Genomic DNA, 19,463 nt, shown 5'->3' on the forward strand with positions numbered 1-19,463 from the left:
TCACCATTTAAATTGATTTTTGTTACTTTCTTTTCTATGGTTTTCTTGAGGACTAACAAAATCTTAAGTTTAAGGGTGTGATAACTCTATGATGTATAGTTATTTAGACTTAATTTTGATTATAATTTAACTTAGTTTTTATAGTAATTCATATAAATTAGTAAGTTTTATCTAATTATTTTAAGTTAATTAATTAGGTGAGTCAATCTAATCTTAGTTAAATTTGTGCTTAAATTGGTGTTAATGTGCCCAAGATAATTATTATTGATTTATTTGTGCTTTTGTAGATATTTATTAAAGAAGAACTTTTAATTGAAGGATTTTTAATGGAAGTAGGAGAGAATTTCAAAGGTGTAGACTTTCACTACACGTCTTAGTATTTCGACCATAACTCTCTTTACAAAACTCCAAATGAGGTGATTCTTGAGCCATTGGAAAGCTAAGAGAAAAAGCTACACCTTTCATGTTTACTATTTTACTCAGTTTGGTCTTGAAGGTGGTCAAAAACCTTTTCATAGTAGCAGCACGTGATCTGATGAAGATGAAGATTTCCTTGTTCAAATACACTTCTTTCTTGCCCAACGTAGAACTTAGAATTTAAGTGAGTTTAGACTTCTATTTTGGTTACATTTTGTAGCCTTATAAAAAAGAAATCTTTGAAGGGCACTTTTAAATGAATCAATCAAACACGAAACATCAAATTTAGAGCTTGGATTCAAGCTACAAAATCATTGAAAAAATCTTATTGAAGTTGAGACGAAATCGAGGGATTCAAGAAGATTTGGAGATCAAGATTGCAACTCTTAGGTTTCTTTTATCTTTTTGTTGTTTTTTTATTTTCTTGGGTTTGGTTTTAATGTTTAAACTTTATTTGATGATGACGTGTGACTTGATGGGGAACTAATTTATTTATCTAAGATTATAATTCAAACCAATACGTATTCTAAATTATTTATCTCTCTTTTGCTTATATTTGATAGTTTTAAGTTGTTTATTCTATTCTAGTCTTAATGCTTCTAGTTGATTGGCTACCAATTAGATTGAATTAGAAACCTAAGTTAAACCTTGACGAAGGAAATTTAAGTAGACCTTTAGTAGAATAGTGTATGATCGAATGCACTTAATTGATTAGGTGGCTTGATTTGCATATAGGGTAAATATACACATATAAGCCATAAGTTGCAAAGATTAGAACACAAGCTTAATAAATCTATTAAACTCAACAAAGACTTGTAAATAATTTAGGACTCTAGGTTAACAACTTAATCTATTAAACTAAGTTGAGAAAGAGAGACAATATTCAAATGAAGAATTGAGGAAAATCATAATCTTAGGTCTGATAGTTAAGAGAGTTCTATAAAACAAATTTACTATTTAATTTTAGTTTCAGTTTATTAGTTTTAATTGTTATTTTAATAATTTTAAATTAATTGTTTAGATAAGATTAGAATGTGTTAATTTTAGTAGTTAACAAGTAGGGATTAATTCAATTCTCCATAAGAACTGATTCTACATTTTTCTATATTACTTGTTAATTATACATGCACTTACGTGAGAAATCAACAACACAAAGCTATAATTGTTTTCAATCTATTGGTCAAAACTTTAGATGCAATTATGTAAAGCACATTACTTAAACTAATAGGTCGAAACTGACTTACCTTTCCTATTGATTTATCTTCGTAACAAGCACTGTATGGGTATGATTAATATCTGAATTATCCAATCTTCAATCTAAAAAATCAATCACCAATCGATGTATGCAATTACCCAATTTATCCCAATATTTATGGTAAAACAGAGTAAGGTAGCCATCTGGACCTGGAGCCTTTATTGGGTTCATCTAGAACATAGCACACCTCACCTCATCAAAACTAATCTCAACATCCAAAACTGCTATCATATCATCATTGAATTTTGGTTGCACAAAGGTTAAGACTTCTTCTATCACTTGTGGAGTAGATGAGGTAAAAATATTCGACAAAACAATCTTCCATTTCTCTTAACACTTTGGCATTTGAGTCCACCCATACATCATTATCCTATTTAGAGCCCATATTGTATTCTTCCTTTTTGTTTCAGAGGCTCTACTCTGGAAGAATTTTGTATTCTTATCTCTCACTTTTAACCATTCAACATAGGACCTTTGTCTCCCCATGGTCTCTTCCTCTTTAAGTAACCCACTAAGCTCGTTTTTAAAATTCAAGTTTAATATACTTGTATTTTTTTTTTGTAAACTTTTATATGATATCATCTCTTAAATAAAATTTTCAACAAATAACCAAGCATCGGACAAATCCATGTTAATATTAATTAGAAAATAATTTTTTATTTGTTAGCAATTTTGAAAATTTTAGATATTGTTATTATTATTATTTTGAAATATTCCTAAAACATTAAAAATGGAAAAATTCTTTTTAGAAAAAACTAAAAAATAAAAAAATGAAAGAGACTTTTTGAAAAAAACATTGAAAGTAAAAAAATATTTTTTTATTTTTAAAAGTTTATTAAAAATTATAGAGAGGAAATAATTTTTATAATTTTAAAAAATTATGAGAATAAAAGAATATTTTCTATTTTTCCAAAAATCTTAAATATACTTTTTATTTTTTGTAGTTTCTAATCTTTTATAATTTCTTAAAAATATAAATTAATTCTATTTTTTATTGTTCTAGAATTTTTTTAATAATTAAAAATTATTTTTAGTTTTATAAAAAAAGTTTTGGAATTTCTAAAAATTATAAAATATTTTTATGCTTTTTAAAACTTTTGGATTTTTTTAAATTTTAAAAATATTTTTAATTTTTAAATTTTTTTGAAAGTGATAAAAATTGCAAAGTATGTTATAATCTGATATTGCATTAGGTTCTCAAATAATCACCTTACATTCATTTGCTTTAATATGATTAAATTGTAACTTGCATTGTTTTGATTTATTTTAAAATAAATACTTTAATATAATTTAATTAGACACATGTATACCAAACACCGCCTAGTTCTTAAGTGCTTATTACACCAAACCAATTCCTTCTCTCTCTCTCCCGAATGGCAGAAGCAATAGAGCCGCTACTCTCCCCCACCCAGGAAGAGCATACACGGCCACAACCAAAAGCAGATAACACCTCTTCCATCTTCATCGCCGGCTCCCAAGACATCCCTCCGATCACTGGCGTCTGCCACTTCTTCAGAGAATGCTTTGCCGAATCCAAGAAGCTATGGTACCTAGCTGGCCCTGCCATGTTCACCTCCATCTGCAAATACTCCCTCGGTGCCATCACTCAAGTCTTCGCCGGCCACGTTGGGACTCTTGCCCTCGCCGCAGTCTCCGTTGAAAACTCAGTCATCGCCGGTTTCTCCTTCGGTGTTATGGTATATATATATATATATCATATTAGTACATCCATAACAAAGTCATATATATATATATATATATATATATATATATATATATAATTTGACTTTCATGTTTAATTGTTTCTGATTATAGACACATATAACAACTTAGTTGATGATATATACTGCTTTAACGTAATCAGCTTGGTATGGGAAGCGCGCTTGAAACCTTATGCGGTCAAGCGTTTGGAGCAGGGCATATTGACATGCTAGGGGTTTACATGCAAAGATCATGGATCATCCTTAACTCAACAGCTTTGGTCCTTCTCTTTTTATACATATTCGCGGAACAAATTTTGAAGCTGATAGGCCAGACTGAGGAAATATCAAAGGCGGCTGGGACTTTTGCAATATGGATGATACCACAGTTATTCGCTTATGCCATGAATTTCCCCATCGCCAAGTTTCTGCAGTCACAGAGCAAGATCATGGTCATGGCCGTGATTGCAGCTGCAGCCTTGGTTTTGCACACGGTTTTCAGCTGGCTCTTGATGTTAAGACTGGGGTGGGGGCTGGTAGGTGCAGCCCTGGTGTTAAATGCGTCGTGGATTTTCATAGTTGCGGCTCAGTTCTCGTATATTATTAGTGGGACATGTGGGCGCGCATGGACCGGATTTTCATGGAAGGCTTTTCAAAACTTGTGGGGATTTGTTAGGTTATCTCTGGCTTCAGCCGTCATGCTCTGGTGAGAAAATAAGAATTTGAGATATTGTAACAAACTTTTTCAACTTTCAACTACTGTTCTCACTTCTCGGTAAACTACTTTGCCTACTGCTCTGGGCATATTATTCTCCACATCCATATTATAAATATATATTTATATATATATATATATATTATTCCTTATTATACAGTTCTTGAAGAATTGATATATGACACTATTTTAATTGATTTTGTCATAACTTGCATGGTTTTGGGCTTTGGCCTGGCTAGGCCCTAGTACTCACGACGAGCCACCAACCTTATGGTGGCGGAATTACTTAGTCTCTTCCCCTCATTTTGCCTATACGTATATAACCAAAATTTATATATATATATATAATATCCACATTGCATTTCCACCTATACGTATCCTAATAGTTAGATCATTACTACTATTACTGCTGCTGCTGCTTAATTTTAGGCGTATAAATGATATTATATACACATGGTAGTTCCATCTAACTGTGTCTTACTACTTTGATGCATGCATAAAGCATTTTGTTAATCTTTATTCACATTAGGATATTTAAACTTTGCTTAATCGATGTTTTGATATGTTCCATTTTGTGTTAACATCTTGTGTAGCCTGGAGGTATGGTATTTTATGGCACTAATACTCTTTGCCGGATATTTAAAGAACGCAGAAGTTTCTGTAGATGCCTTGTCCATATGGTGAGCTTGACTTCACTGATTTTCCATAAATTATTCAACAATAATTTACTCTTTTAATGGTGCAAAAATGACGCAAGTGATTGGCGTAAATAATAAAAAATAGTCCCCTCTTTCTCCCTCGTTTCGAAAGATACGTATCGGCCTTTGGGGAAGATCGAAGAACCTTTATTATCTCCTCGATATATGTGGAAACAAAACTTTTTTGGTTTCATATTTAATGGTACGCAAAAGAATTTCAGTTCACCAGTTAAATGGGCTCTCGTTCATGAAACCTTTGGTCAATACTAAGTTTATGTAATTTCTAATCAGAGTCGGAGCCCCATTTTTTTTTTTTTATCTTGAATAATTATAATGCATTAGAAACAAGAGCAAAATCGTTTTCTTCTCCATTATATTTTAATTGTTTCTTTCTGCCTTTCTCCTAACAAAGCTGCCAAATTTGCAGCTGTAACATTCTGGGCTGGACGGTCATGGTAGCTCTGGGGATGAATGTGGCTGTAAGGTACGTACGACGTGAACACTCCAGAAACCAGCGATATCACGAATCATTTGAAACAGTTTAGGTCAAAGTGTTTCTGATCAGCGTAAAACTTTTACAGTGTGAGAGTGTCAAATGAACTGGGGGCAGGACATCCGAGGAAAGCAAAACTTGCATTGGTAGTGGCTGTGATATCTTCGTTTATGATCGGTCTGGCCATCGCGGCCGTTCTGATTATCTTTCGGGACAAATACCCAGACTTATTTTCAACCAATACACAAGTCAAACAAGTTGTCAAAGAGCTAACGCCATTGTTGGCCTTTTGCATTACGCTTAACAATGTTCAACCCGTTCTCTCAGGTTTGAAAGATAGCAATTATTATTCCTTTTTTTTTTTTTTTTTTTGTAGAGAAAACAAATTTACGTTTGGCATTTTAATTAATTTGTGGGGATGGATGGGGCAGGGGTGGCCGTCGGAGCTGGATGGCAAGCTTTCGTTGCTTATGTAAACATTGGGTGTTACTATATCTTTGGGGTTCCTCTGGGTCTCATATTGGGTTTCACATTCAACATGGGTGTTAAGGTGATTCTCTTCCCTTGTCTAACCTATTCTACGTCCATTTAACACTTTATGGAAATGTAAATGCAATGGTTGGTATCCCATATACTTTCAGGGAATTTGGTGTGGAATGATATCTGGCACAGCTGTGCAGACTTGTGTCCTTTTTGGGATGATTTATAAAACCAATTGGAACAAAGAGGTAACATTCAAATTCCATTGAGCTATAATTTGTTCTTTTAATTTTTAATTTTGTACTTTTTTTCCTTTTAAATTTTTTTGTAAGAAAAATAAACAACAAAATTACAAAAGTACCAATCCTCTAAGCATTTTGGAATTCCACTGCGCGACCTGCCCAGGTTAAAACTAGTCCCGGTAAGCACTAATCCATGCCAACTTTGATGCTGTGTGCAGGCTTCGATTGCTGAAGACAGGATAAGGAAGTGGGGAGGACACACAGAATTCAGAGAGGGCAACGTAGAACAATGAAGAGAGATATTGCACTGCCATTTCACCAACAAATTTTTAGTACCCATTGTGAGTTGTGACGGGATTCTCTCAAATTTCTCTTTGGAACAATAATAGAACAATGAAAAGAGATAGTGTACGGTCATTTCGCCACCAGTTTTAGTATCCATTTGAGGTGGGATTCTTTCTCTTAAAGTTCATGATAACTGGCAGGGAAGAACATATGGCTGTGTAAAAGTCTAGAAATAAAATGATTTATAAGTAATATAAACCAACATCAAATTTCTCATTCTCAATATGTGACCACAAAACCACTCATTTTAGGCCATTAACTGCCTTTCAGACACCATTAAAAAACTACAAGGCCATAACCATAACCGTATTATACAACACATATTCAGTTTATAACAGGAGAAAGGCTGATAATTCTCTTATAGGCAAGTAGCATAAGTCAATTAATTTATTGATCTCCCCAAACAAATCCTATGCAAGCCTGATAAAAGCATCACAGGCATCTTCGATGCAATGTGCTGCAAGAGGCAGGGCAACCTAAGCCTGTTTAAATCTGGCCATTGCAGACAATCTTAATTGAGGAATCATGTTAAGGATAAACCTAATAAAGAAAACCAATTATCTGTGATATGCAGAATGGGGCACAGTTTTTCCAACCTCTTCCCCAACAAAAAAAATGTTGAGTCGCTATTGAATCCCAGTTGTGCAGCAAAAAGTGATGCTCTCAACACATAGATCTAAAGAAAAATGATCCTTATGCCTTAATGCATTTATCATGCTGGAAATAAGGGACTTCAATCAAAGAAATCATTTACAATAGAATTTTCAGCTACCCCAAGCTTACACCCCCATATGAACAGCTTTCATGCTCAAAATACTTGCTACATTGTTGCAAACAATGGTGACATAAGCATCCTTAATGGCTCAATAACAGCTTGTTTACTCTTCTGCTTTTGCATCTCTGATGATCTATTTCTTATAACTTCTGGAATAGGTATATGACCACAAAGCATGACATATGCACAATAGCACAAGAGAGAAAATGCCATGCCCAGATTAGTAAGCCACTAATGCCAATAAGGTAGGACCCACACCTTTCTCCAATTAGACATATGCAACTGATGCTATTTAAATTGAACACAGGCAACTAAAGGGCCGATTTCAATTTGATCCCTAACAGTTACTCATAAGCACAGAAAATGGCTCAAGAGAATGCATCTAATCACTAAATTTTATCATATCATTCTCCAACACAGAAGAGAACTATGTTCAGTCCACCATAAGATTATTAAGTATCCTAGACCAAGCAAGTACCGATGTCAAAAAATTGAAATATCAACATTTTTGGACCACTCGGAATTCGATCATTTACACCTTATCAAATCCCACACATTCGCAACATTTCCCCCATTAATTGCATCCAGAGCTGATTACTATTTAACTTACACTGCAACATCTAATATACATCATAGAACTAAACCGACGAAATTCAACAATGAAAAACATAACAAAATAAACAACGCAAGTCAAACTTAACAAACATAATACGTAATTGCGCCAAAATTAATGACATTAATTTAAAATCTCATTTCAAAAATAAATCCAAACAACCCAAGATAATAGTATAACAGAATCGTCATTCAGATCCCAAAAATAAAGAAAAAAACAAACCCTGACCTAGGCGGTGAGCACAACAGCACCACCAGCCTCCTTGATCTTCTTCTCAGCAGTCTTCGAAACCAACTTAGCCTTAACCACGATCGGTTGATTCTCTGGTAACACACCCTTTCCGAGGACCTTAAAGTACCCGAACTGAGTCACGTCGATCATCGGCGCGGCATCCTTGTTGGCTTTCACCTTCACGTCTTGTGGAACGAGAGACCAGAGCTTGTCGATGTTGACGATGGGACAGTAGAATTTGTTACGGAGCTTGTGGAAGTACCTCATACCGACCTTCCCAAAATACCCAGGGTGGTACTTGTCGAAGAGGATCCTGTGGTGGTGCATGCCTCCGGCGTTTCCGCGACCTCCCGGGTGCTTGCGGTGCTTGCCGATACGGCCGTGACCGGCGCTCACGTGGCCGCGCTTCTTGCGGTGCTTCTTGAAGCGGGTTGTCATTTTTGGATTGGTGAGGATCTGGGGAGGGAAGGGTTCGGAGCGGCTGAGGGACGAGAAAATGAGAGTAGGGCTTGTGGGGATTTATTTTGGTGCGGGAAAATGGTGGGGAGTGGGGAGGTTTTTGGTTTCCAGGTTTGCCCTCTAGGGTTTCGGGGATTTTACGGCTGTGGTGGGCTTAAGGAGGGTTCGGCCCTAACGGCTGTCTGCATTTGGGTTGGTACGAGGAGTGATGGGCTTCAAGGGGTACTGCAATGGGCTTGAGGATTGTGATATTGATCAGACTGCCGGGGTTGTTGGGTTGGCTCGTCTAACGAGAAATTTTGTTAAGATATAATGTTTACTTTTTTTTTCACTATTTAAAATATATTTAAATAATTTTTTATTTTTTATTATATTCAATTAAATTCTTATATTTTTATTCTAAGTTAAATAGGTTCTTATAACTAACCGTTAATTAATTACCAAAGTTGCCTATCATTTTATATCCACGTGAAAATGACATGGTAAAAATATTATGTAATCATATTATCATACTATATAAATATGCTATATTATTGTTTATTATGATATATCAACGTGTCACATCAATATTATATAATATAAAAATGAAAAGTGATTTTACTAACAATAGTTAGCAAATCGTTAATTATAATTACTTATTTAGTTCAAAATAAAAATATGAGATTTAATTGAAAAAAATAAGAATTTATTTAAATTTTGGTAAATACTTTAAAAGTCTTTTTAGATATTATGCCTTTTGTTAAATACTATGAACATAATTGCATTTGCATTATTGCATATGAATTTTCCTTTTGAATTTGATGTACCTTAAAACTATGATTAGCTAGAGAAATGGACACAATAGACTTGCACAACAAAGAAGTGGAACCTTATAAAGCTTAGGTAGACATTGTGTAGCAATCCAACCTTGTAATTGTTGTGGCAAATGACAAACTTGTAGAATTATCAAGGAACACGGCGAATCTGGGAAATTAAAAATGATTTTTTGTTGCATTACGTATTGAGCAATAATTTTCTAAATAACCAATCTCTTTCTCCCCAAACCTTAGAGTGACTTACATGCATTTTCATCTAAGTCGAAGTGGGTAATTTGAATGAAAATTCTGAATTCTTCTGTCACTTGCCAAAGGGGCAAATAACGTTACTTGTTTACTAGTGGCAATCCTCACCCAACTTCAGGCGGAAACCGTGGCTCTTGATGTTTTAGTAGGAAGGGATTGTATGCAGAAAGATATAAACCATACCCAATTGGCTATCCAATCACAGACCTCTCAAGTCTGCTTTCGAAAATAATGAACGAAAACATCTTTTTGCTTCATAAATACAAGGGCATCAACATCACATTAACAAGACATAATAAATAATTAAATGAACATATCACGATCCAACAATAACAACTATAGAGAGTGTTCTGTATGATTCATCTTTGTAGAAACAGGGCAGCTCCCACCAAGCCAAACCATAGAGTCAAAGCTACCCAAAAAGCTTGGTTCTTCTCCAGTCCAACAGGCGGCCGCCACACCAGAAAATCCCCTAGAAAGTCTCTGGAGGAGGGAAGCTGATTGGTAGTCGACCCACTTCTCTGATCCTTGTCCTTGTACTTATCACTCCACGTTGCTGCATAGCTGGAAATTTTACAATGATGCATATACTTGTCAAAATCTTTTTCCAGATTAGCTCCAACTTACTCCCTACTGAAGTAGAAATGGTGTAATCGAATATTCAGAGATAGAAAATAATACAAGAATAGGCAAAAGCTGAAACTAGAACTACGCTGGTCACAAGACAAGGGCAGAAAGAAGAATTGACATGGTGATCAAGAACAAAGCAATCCAAATAAGAAGCAAGCTGATCATTAGGCATGGGAAGAACTTAAGGAATAAGTATTTGCTTGGAGATTAAGAAAAGACTACTGAATTATATACTTTCTAAGAGCCTGTAGCTGTCCAAATAGATGTGAAATGGTTAACATTATTGCCTCCAACTATCTACTATGTTCATGACACATTAGCAAACCATGAAGTATGGACATGGACACCATAATTCATGGCAAGAACAGCAAATTTCCCAAAGACAGGAAGCTATATGGTGAAAGTAAGGTACAAGAGTTGGCAGCCAATCACAGGAACATGACTTATTCGAGAGACGAGCTTTGAGGAATGAAACAGGGATTATTTGTAGTAGTATTTACTACTCGGAAGAGTTGGTGAGACAGGAAGTGAAAAATAAGTTAGTCTTAAGATAAAGGAAGATTTTCAAGAGATCAAAATTTAGAATGCTAGCGTTGACAAGGATCCACACAATATTCTCAAAATTCACCATTACACAAGCCAATGCCAGCTAAACACATAAGACTGTCAGGGGAAAATAATATGAGCATTTGCCAAGTCTTCAGAACAACATATTATCAACTTCAGTTTAGATAAAAAAAAGTAAACAACTGACGAGGACTGCCGGTCAATCCACATAAAAGTATGTTTCATGAATGTCTATTGGTGCATTATTTTATGCCTTATCCTTCCTAAAAAAAGGCTAAAACAAATATACCTGTCGTAACTAGAACCAATCAGCGGTATAGTAACCATTTCTTCCTGGGATATCTTGAGTTTAGGTGCTTGCAAGATGTAGCGAAGTTCAGCAGCTTGACGTCGAATGCTCACACTAGGGTGCCTCTTCTCCAATTGCTGGTACAGAGCAATGCAGTCCGCATGGCGGTTATTCGCCTCATAAGCCATAGCCAGCCATATTTGAATCTGAAATCCGATAAACAAAAAGAAAAAAAAAAAAAACCCTCATTAGTCTTTGCCTCCTTTGCCAAACATTGATTCAAATAAAGAGCCATATCCTCAAAATCATGAAGCTCTTATCTTATAGGGTATCAACCGACCTCACCGCCAAATAATGTTGGCCTGGGAATGATCGTCAGAGCACCTTCAAGAAACTCAATGGCCCGTCCGTACATGCCTTTCCCGTAAGCCTTTTGGCCCAATTCGAACATCAATTGTGCCGTTGCTCTCCTCTCTGCCTGCTCCTGAGCCACCTGTTCTCACATACGAAACTATATCTGATTAAAAAAACTAGAATTTCTTGGAAGGAAAAAGAAGTTGAAGATTAGTTTATTTGTATGGTAGCAGGGCAAAGAAGGCAAAACCTTTTCGAGCTCTTTTCTCACTCTCATCCTTTTTTTCTCCTCAGTTTCTTCGCTACCTTCGCCTTCACTTTCCTCTGCTTCCGCTTTACTCTGCAACTCCTCCGCTTTCTTTTCCAACTCTCTCATCTCCTCAATTTCCTTAACTCTCTTCCTCATTTCCTTCTCCCAATCGTACTCCTCCTCTTCCTCCTCAAATCCGTTGCCGTTTCCGTTCCCATCGTCGTCGCTGGACCCAGCATCGAAATCCACCGCCTTTACTTTCGAATTCGCTTTGCCACGAGCCACCACTCGGTGAGCTCGATTCTCCCCGTCCGAGGAGTCGAGTTGGCTCTTGTTGGAAAGAGAAGCATGGAAGAAATAAGGGTCTCTCTTCGGTAAGTTCAAAAGGACGTCGATCGCCAAGGGACGGGATTTTCGGTCAGGTGTAACGGTCCTCGCTGACGTCACGTCTAGTAACAAAGCTAAATTTCCAAGAACCACTGCCATGGTGGCGTTCCAGAGAGAGAAAGAAGAAAGGAGAGAGTGAGATGCGGAGCTTCCAGTTAACAAAGCCGCCGTGAAGATATTTAGAATGCTGTTATCTTAATGACTAAATTCCCCTGGATTTCGCATTAAAATGACGAATGTTTGAAGATATTTCGTGCCATCCACGAGGGTGATACCGTCAAATAGAATGTGAACGTGGCGCTACGTAGACGAGTGTCGTGTGTGGAGACTGTTGCAGCCTACAATTTGTCTTACGGCAGCGGAAAAGCTCATCGGTTCAAACACGCATCGGAGCAATTGAGCACTCCACGCAACGCCGTCGTTTTATTTGGACGGATTCAACGGTGTGGGATTCAACACAACGAAACCATGCGCTTCACAGAAAACGTTCAGAAGAAAACAGAAAAACGACCCTCCAACGCGCACGCTTTCCACGTGTTTTCACGCGCAAGAATTTGTGTCAATTAAGCAAGCGAAGGTTCCCTCACTGTCATTTCCCGAGCGTTTTAAGGCCTAAAACGGTGGCGCTTCTCTGCAGCACATGCGCCAGAAGCTAAAGATTTTGAACTTTTAGCTTTATCCTCAAACAAACTCCCTCCATTACCCCGTCCAATGGCTCTTCCTCTTTGCTGCAACGCAAAGTTACCGCCCTGCTTTCGTTCTTCGACTCGTTACGAGCAAAAGTTTCATTTCATTAACCACCAGAATATCCGATTTTTCAGGAGCAGTGAAGTGTCGATTTCTTCTAAGAGGATAAGCCATCGCTTAGCTCCTTTAAAATCGTCTTCGATTAACGGATTCTCGGTAGAGAAGAATCTGGAACATTTTGAGGGAGCGCATAGTGTAGAGAATGTCGAGTTGGGTGAGAGAATTCGGAAATGGATTGATTTTCTTCAATCGGTGTTACCTGGAGGGAGCTGGTGGAGTTTCTCCGATGACGTGGAGCTTAAATTGATGGCCAAGCCGGTGACGGTTTGGCGGGCGCTTAGTCGAATGTGGCAGTTGATTTCTAAAGATCGTTTGGTTATTTTCGCTGCTTTTTCCACCCTGATTGTGGCTGCAGTAAGTCCTTTTTTTACTTTTTTTACATCTGTTTTGTTGCTTGCTTCGTATTAGTTGATTGATTTGTGCTAATTTCAGTTCTGAAGTTTTTTGATGAAATGAATGAATCATGGACCTTTTGTTTTTCCTTAACTGTGGTTGCCCAAGGATTAATTTGCAGGGAAACTTTTTATTTTAGTTGTTGCTTTTTAATCATGTTAACTGACTTGTGTGTGTATTGGCTCAGCTTTCGGAGATATCTATACCACATTACTTGACAGCATCAATATTTTCGGCACAGAGTGGTGAAATAGTAGTGTTCCACCAGAATGTACGGCTTCTGATTATGATATGTGTTACTGCAGGAATATGCAGGTCAAAATCTAGTATGGTCAAATCTCCCTTCTACCTTAAGTTGCAACATGAGCATGGCATTGACCTTTTCTTGCAGTGGCTACTAAAAGATAACTGAAATCATGCTTCCATTGAACTATAATTTCTTCCCTTAATTATTTGTTGCTGCATATTAATGTTTAAAGTGATTCACTATTGGATATGACCTAACCAGTCTGTGAGTTCTCTGGCCATTACGATGGAAAAATGCAACAAATCAAGCACCTGCATGCTGCTTTCTATGAATGTGGAACTTTTCTTAGTATTTTTGCGGAATTTGCTCCTTCATGAAGGAAAAGGTGATAGCTACTGATGTTTTACTCTGTTTGCTTGTTTTCAGTGGTCTGCGAGGATGCTGCTTTGGCATTGCAAATATGATCCTTGTGAGTTTGCTTATCATGATTTTACTATTTCATATCCGATGCTTTTGTCTGCTTTTCACTTTGGGCCCTGTGTTTGGTGGTTTTGTGAGCTTGGAGGAGCCATTATTCAAATTTTCTTTTCCATTTTTGAATGTGAATTTAGTGAGCATGACTTATAGGACTGACTGGTTCCTGTAATATCTGCAGGTTAAGCGAATGAGGGAAACACTGTATTCTGCTCTTCTTCTTCAGGTTCTGAATATAAAATCTCAACTTCCTATTGATTTTTGCTATCAATAAGGCATACAGGTTATTTCTTTAGTTTCTTTGGTGTATAAGGTAACTTATTTTTGCATCACATTTTCTGCAGGACATATCCTTTTTTGATGGTGAAACTGTCGGTGATTTAACGAGTAGGCTTGGTTCAGATTGTCAACAAGTGTCACGTGTGATTGGGAACGATCTTAATCTGATTTTGCGAAATGTTCTTCAGGTTTCTCACTGATCAAATAATTAATCCATCTGAGTTTTCTGGAATTGTGGGAATCTGATTAGCACTTCATTCTTCTTTTAGGGGACAGGTGCCTTGATCTACTTGCTGATTTTGTCATGGCCACTTGGTTTATGCACATTGGTGATATGCTCTACTCTAGCAGCAGTTATGCTGGTCTATGGCCTGTAAGATTTTGAAGTTTCACCACTTTTTCCTTCTCTAAAATTGAAGATAGTTTATTTGAAATATATCCATAAAAAGTACGTGTGATTAAATATAAAATTCAAATGGATAATGGCTGGAAAAAGGATCTATCAGAAGGCTAATAACCTTTTAATTAGATACTGCAAAGTTCATGTAATAAGTCTTAGATGGTTGGAGGAAGAGACAGATCAACGGAAAATGGGTTGAGATTTTCAGAAAAAATGATGCCTTGTTCAAACTGAGCAATTTGACTTGTACTTGCTAAGATACACACTCACACACACGGTTTCTTATTCTTGAGTTTCAGAGTATATTGATGTCTTGATTATTGTCCAAGTGTAATATTCTTTGAGGAAAGTTTTATTTTGTCCTCATGTTTAGGTATCAGAAAAAGGCAGCTAAATTAATCCAAGAATTCACTGCTTCTGCCAATGAGGTAGTTATTAGAAACTTTATCTGTAGTTTGTATTCTTTCTTCTTTTCCCTTGTTTTGACATTAGGATAAAAGGTTTCTCACTATTTATTTCATAGGTGGCTCAAGAGACATTTTCTTTAATGAGAACTGTTCGTGTTTATGGAACAGAGAAGCAAGAGCTGAAAAGGTAATCTGTGCTACCAAAATCTTTCTTCCAAATGTCTTATTGGTTGTCAATCTTTTCCCCTGATAACACATAGAAAAACGATTGATCTGTTTATAATTAATAGGTACAATCATTGGCTGAATAAACTGGCTGATATAAGCTTGCGACAAAGTGCTGCTTATGGAGTTTGGAATCTGAGCTTCAACACTCTTTACCACTCAACTCAGGTTTACAATCTATGGCCTTTCTTACAAAGAAATATAAATCGAAAATGAAAGAAAATAAGAATGTCAGAAGTTACTTCTGTGATTGTGAAGTTTCCTCTCTTTTTTCTTTTTTTTTTTGTTCTCCTTTCTCTATAGATTATTGCTGTGCTGGTTGGAGGGATGTACATTCTTGCTGGTCAGATAACAGCTGAGAAACTTACAAAGTTTATACTATACAGTGAATGGCTAATCTATTCAACATGGTGGGTTGGGGATAATGTATCATCATTGATGCAATCTGTTGGAGCAAGTGAAAAGGTCTTCCAGTTGATGGATCTTATGCCCAGTGACCAATTCATATCGAAAGGCAAGAATTTTATAAACTTTGTAGATCCACTTTCATAACTTCTTTTTCTTGTTCATTTCTTTGATCCATTGCACTCCATCATCTTGGGGATTGCAGAATTCTAACTGCAAATCAGAAAGCATGACAAAATTGTGAAAAGTATTCTTGTAGAAGCTTTCATGTCCTCTTGAACTGGTACTTTTATTTAGGACTTTTTTATTTCCCCTGCATGTAGCTTTTTGGTTGAACAGATGACTTCTCTTCATTTATCTTGCTTGGCTTAGTGATTATGGGATGTGTTGTTGCTATAGAAATGTTGTTCCTTATATTTGCATATGGCACTTCGAGTTTCATTATGGTTCACACTAGTTTTGGATGGAAAAAAGTTTGAAATTATTTTGAAGTATGTTTACTCTTTGTCTTAGATAATGGTAGTTGCAATACTTATTAGTGGGTGACATATATGTCTGTAGCAATAGCAGTTGTGAGTGTTCTACATCATTTTTTCTTTATCAAATTCAAGAGAACCTTAGTCTTTGATGTGAGAAATATTACTTTAACTATAAATTAAATGTTCCATTCAGCAGAAACAACAACTTCTCTCTGCAGAAATTTTCATCAATGGCAGATATTATCTTTCATTTAACTTGTATTACTTTGAATATTGCTTTCTTACAGGAATGACAATGCAAAAGCTGCTGGGGCATATAGAGTTTGTAAATGTATCTTTTCAATATCCTTCAAGAGAAACGGTATGTTTGCCATCCTTAGCGTTATTAGTACTCCAAGTAACATCTCTGTTTTGATAGCGACGGTAATTTTTATAATTTTAGTGTGGTATAATGGTGCTAGAACCAGAATTTCCACTTGCAATCAGTAATTGCAACGTTCTTCTTTTAAAGGTTTTTTTTTTCTTTTTAAACGAGAAAACTGTTCTCCCTCAAATGCCCCTCTGTTTCTTTCACTCCAAAAAGTCCAAAAAAGAGATAGAGGGATTAGTTATATTATATTTTTTTACTCTTACATAAGTGCGAACCCTCCAATCCTTGGAACAACTGAAATCCACAAACACAACCACAGCCAACTAAGGACCACATCTGTCTCGTCTAAGAACAATTCAAGAGGAGATGATGTACTGTTTCAGGTGCAGTCTTGCGTACAGATTGCATCAATTTGGAAGAATTTTCCCCTTCCATTTTGACATTATCTATGGTGAAAGCTCTTCCTTAAAATGCTTCTCAAGCAAGGAATGCTACTTTTCTTGGGGCTTTTCTCTCCCACACCAATTTTCATGGAAGGTTTACACAGCTTTCCCCTCCATTTCTCATTCATAAGATTCCAATTCAGGAACCATATAAAAGTAGAAAAACATGAAAATAGAAAGAGCACATTTTTCTATCGTAGCATTTATGACTCTGCCGCAGTCGTTTTTCTTTTCTGCTGTAAGTTTAGTGCAGTACGTTCCATGGCTAGTTGCCCGATTCAAAGTAATTGAGAGGTTTAGTCCCTTTTGTTTGATTCCTGAAGCACCCAAGACTATATGCTTAAGTTTTTGGTGCATGCATGCTTTATCTTTGTAAAATTGTTACGATAGCTACTTGGTAACAATTAATAGCAGATCATTTCCACAGGTACCAGTCCTACGGTGTATAAATTTATCAATTCATCCTGGGGAAGTGGTTGCTATAGTAAGTGTCTTGACTCTTATGAAAATTTCATCACTTCCGCACTGACTATGAGCAATAATTTGCCATGTACTTAATCTTGATTAGGTTGGTCTCAGTGGTAGTGGAAAAAGCACGCTGGTGAATCTTTTGCTCCGTCTCTATGAGCCAACAAATGGTCAGGTAGAACTCTTTTGATCTTCATCCTGTTCCATTACTTCCAAGCTGTCAATGTTTGAAAGCTCTTCGTTTGGAGAGTCCAGCAGCAAATGGTTTATAGCCGGCAATTTTGTACTTTCTGCTTGCATCTCAGCAGTTTTATTTCCAACACCTGTAATTTGAATCTCTTGTTACATTTGACCTCTTTTTTCAGATTTTAATTGATGGCGTCCCTCTCAGAGAATTGGACATCAAGTGGTTGAGGGGAAAAATAGGATATGTGGGACAGGTCCTCTAATTACTTCCAGCCTTGAACTTCAGTATATTTGATGGGATCTTTCCTCCTTAATATATTCTTTTTCTCCAGGAACCAAAACTTTTCCGCATGGACATTAGTTCAAATATTAAATACGGATGTACCAGAAACGTAAAGCAAGAGGATGTTGAATGGGCTGCCAAGCAGGCATATGCCCATGACTTCATCACGTTGCTCCCCAATGGGTATAACACACTTGTTGATGATGATCTGCTCAGTGGAGGACAAAAGCAGAGAATTGCCATTGCTCGAGCCATTCTTAGAGACCCTACAATATTGATCCTTGATGAAGCAACCAGTGCATTGGATGCAGAGAGTGAACACAATGTTAAGGTAACTATTGTTATTAATAAAGATACCTCACTCCATTCTTATTTCCCTTTTTCCAGTTAGGAGATTGAGCATTGAACTAGGGACGGTCACTTGTTTCCACCCCTAAAGTTTCATGTGCCACCTTGTACAGGGCGTTCTTCATGCTGTCAGAAGTGACTCATCAACAAAAAGAACTGTCATAGTAATTGCGCACCGGTAGGCTTCAGGTATCCTCTTTTTGAGTAACTTAACAGTAAGCATAAAGTCTTACCATGCACTATTTACAGGCTTTCTACAATACAAGCTGCTGACAGAATTGTGGTGATGGATGGTGGTCAAATCATTGAGGTTGGCTATTTTTTTAACTGTTTAACAATTCTTTTTTCTGTCATTAATATTGGAACTTTAGGATATTTGTCATTGTTAGGAAAGCAAAATGCTTGCATGAAAAAATGCCGCTCAAAGACATGACTGCCATTCTATCTTGCAGATGGGCAGTCACAGTGAGCTTCTTTGTAAAGATGGCTTATATGCACGATTGACAAGAAGACAGACTGATGCTCTAGTATGATTGTCATTTAAACCGGCACATCATAATCTATCTCAATTCAAGTTTTCTTCAACCTATATCTCAACAAATATAGTATAGGAGGTCAAAGCAACTTTTCACAGCTGACCAGTGCGTTTATAACCATACAACAAGAACACATTATGTCTTGGAACGGGGAGAGGGTTGCAAAAAGGACATTTGCTAAGTGATTTTCTTTATGCTACCCGAGTCAGCATTTGCCAGGGCATTGAACAGTATGCAAGCAGATTCTTTGCTATTCCAATATTGATCAAGGCATGAGTTTGCACAGAATTACTATACTCAGGAAGGTAAGGGAGCGACACTAGATGTAGAATGTACTATTAACTGCACCATATATGATCCATCACCATGCTTATAATGTTACCATGTAAATTTGATGAAAAACTCTTGCCTCAGTTCATAATTTAAAACAATTATGTTGGAGATAACATTGCAAGTAATGATTGAGCTCCTTTAGACATATTTTCCGATGCTTCATTGTTGACAATTCTGGAGCATGAGCTCAGTTTATTGTGCAAGTGGTGTTGTGTGTCAATCTTTTTCAATTTTCTCCAACGAAAACAACACATGTATTCTTAATAAAAATCATATGCCAATTTTTTTTTATTTAAAGTATATCAACAATTTTAAAAATATTGTTTTCATTAAAGCACTAGTATTAATGAAAAATAAGATAGCAATAATTTTCACCTAAATTCCGTTAAACCATGCTATAAAAAAAGAAGGGGCTGCGG

General features: G+C 36.4%; 4 protein-coding genes across 6 annotated transcripts; 2 read left to right on the forward strand and 2 right to left on the reverse strand.

Annotated features, from left to right (window-relative positions):
- Positions 1–3,001: 3,001 nt before the first annotated feature.
- LOC18609549 (protein DETOXIFICATION 29-like) lies at positions 3,002–6,417 on the forward strand. Of its 2 annotated transcripts, XM_018116383.2 has the most exons (8): positions 3,003–3,369; positions 3,537–4,078; positions 4,681–4,767; positions 5,213–5,269; positions 5,367–5,605; positions 5,710–5,828; positions 5,920–6,006; positions 6,219–6,417. In XM_018116383.2, the coding sequence occupies exons 1-8, from the start codon at positions 3,046–3,048 to the stop codon at positions 6,291–6,293; spliced, it is 1,530 nt and encodes a 509-aa protein (XP_017971872.2). In that variant the 5' UTR covers positions 3,003–3,045; the 3' UTR covers positions 6,294–6,417. The 2 variants fall into 2 exon arrangements, with proteins under 2 accessions (XP_017971873.2, XP_017971872.2); XM_018116384.2 differs by lacking the exon at positions 4,681–4,767 and having other exon boundaries at positions 3,002–3,369.
- A 1,419-nt stretch (positions 6,418–7,836) lies between these two features.
- Positions 7,837–8,527, reverse strand: LOC18609553 (Ribosomal protein L18e/L15 superfamily protein). The gene has a single exon (XM_018116385.2). It carries the CDS (start codon positions 8,400–8,402, stop codon positions 7,962–7,964), a length of 441 nt encoding a protein of 146 aa, XP_017971874.1. The 5' UTR covers positions 8,403–8,527; the 3' UTR covers positions 7,837–7,961.
- Positions 8,528–9,716: 1,189 nt separating this feature from the next.
- Positions 9,717–12,248, reverse strand: LOC18609554 (Tetratricopeptide repeat (TPR)-like superfamily protein). Its single transcript, XM_007044729.3, has 4 exons — positions 11,575–12,248; positions 11,311–11,463; positions 10,971–11,176; positions 9,717–10,048 (listed from the first exon to the last, which is right to left on the reverse strand). The coding sequence occupies exons 1-4, from the start codon at positions 12,058–12,060 to the stop codon at positions 9,844–9,846; spliced, it is 1,050 nt and encodes a 349-aa protein (XP_007044791.2). The 5' UTR covers positions 12,061–12,248; the 3' UTR covers positions 9,717–9,843.
- Positions 12,249–12,443: 195 nt separating this feature from the next.
- ABCB26 (transporter associated with antigen processing protein 1) lies at positions 12,444–19,157 on the forward strand. 2 transcript variants are annotated; one of them, XM_007044730.3, is made up of 18 exons: positions 12,444–13,122; positions 13,349–13,476; positions 13,835–13,877; positions 14,064–14,108; positions 14,227–14,349; positions 14,431–14,534; positions 14,935–14,989; positions 15,085–15,155; positions 15,259–15,361; positions 15,497–15,707; positions 16,365–16,438; positions 17,318–17,374; positions 17,459–17,533; positions 17,724–17,798; positions 17,877–18,158; positions 18,289–18,353; positions 18,425–18,485; positions 18,628–19,157. In XM_007044730.3, the coding sequence occupies exons 1-18, from the start codon at positions 12,673–12,675 to the stop codon at positions 18,706–18,708; spliced, it is 2,103 nt and encodes a 700-aa protein (XP_007044792.2). In that variant the 5' UTR covers positions 12,444–12,672; the 3' UTR covers positions 18,709–19,157. The 2 variants fall into 2 exon arrangements, with proteins under 2 accessions (XP_007044792.2, XP_088659498.1); XM_088803372.1 differs by having other exon boundaries at positions 12,980–13,122; positions 13,349–13,487.
- The last annotated feature ends 306 nt before the right edge of the window (positions 19,158–19,463 follow it).

The sequence above is a fragment of the Theobroma cacao genome, chromosome 2, assembly GCF_053813885.1.
Source record: "Theobroma cacao isolate CCN51 chromosome 2, ASM5381388v1, whole genome shotgun sequence".
Classification (NCBI taxonomy): domain Eukaryota; kingdom Viridiplantae; phylum Streptophyta; class Magnoliopsida; order Malvales; family Malvaceae; genus Theobroma; species Theobroma cacao.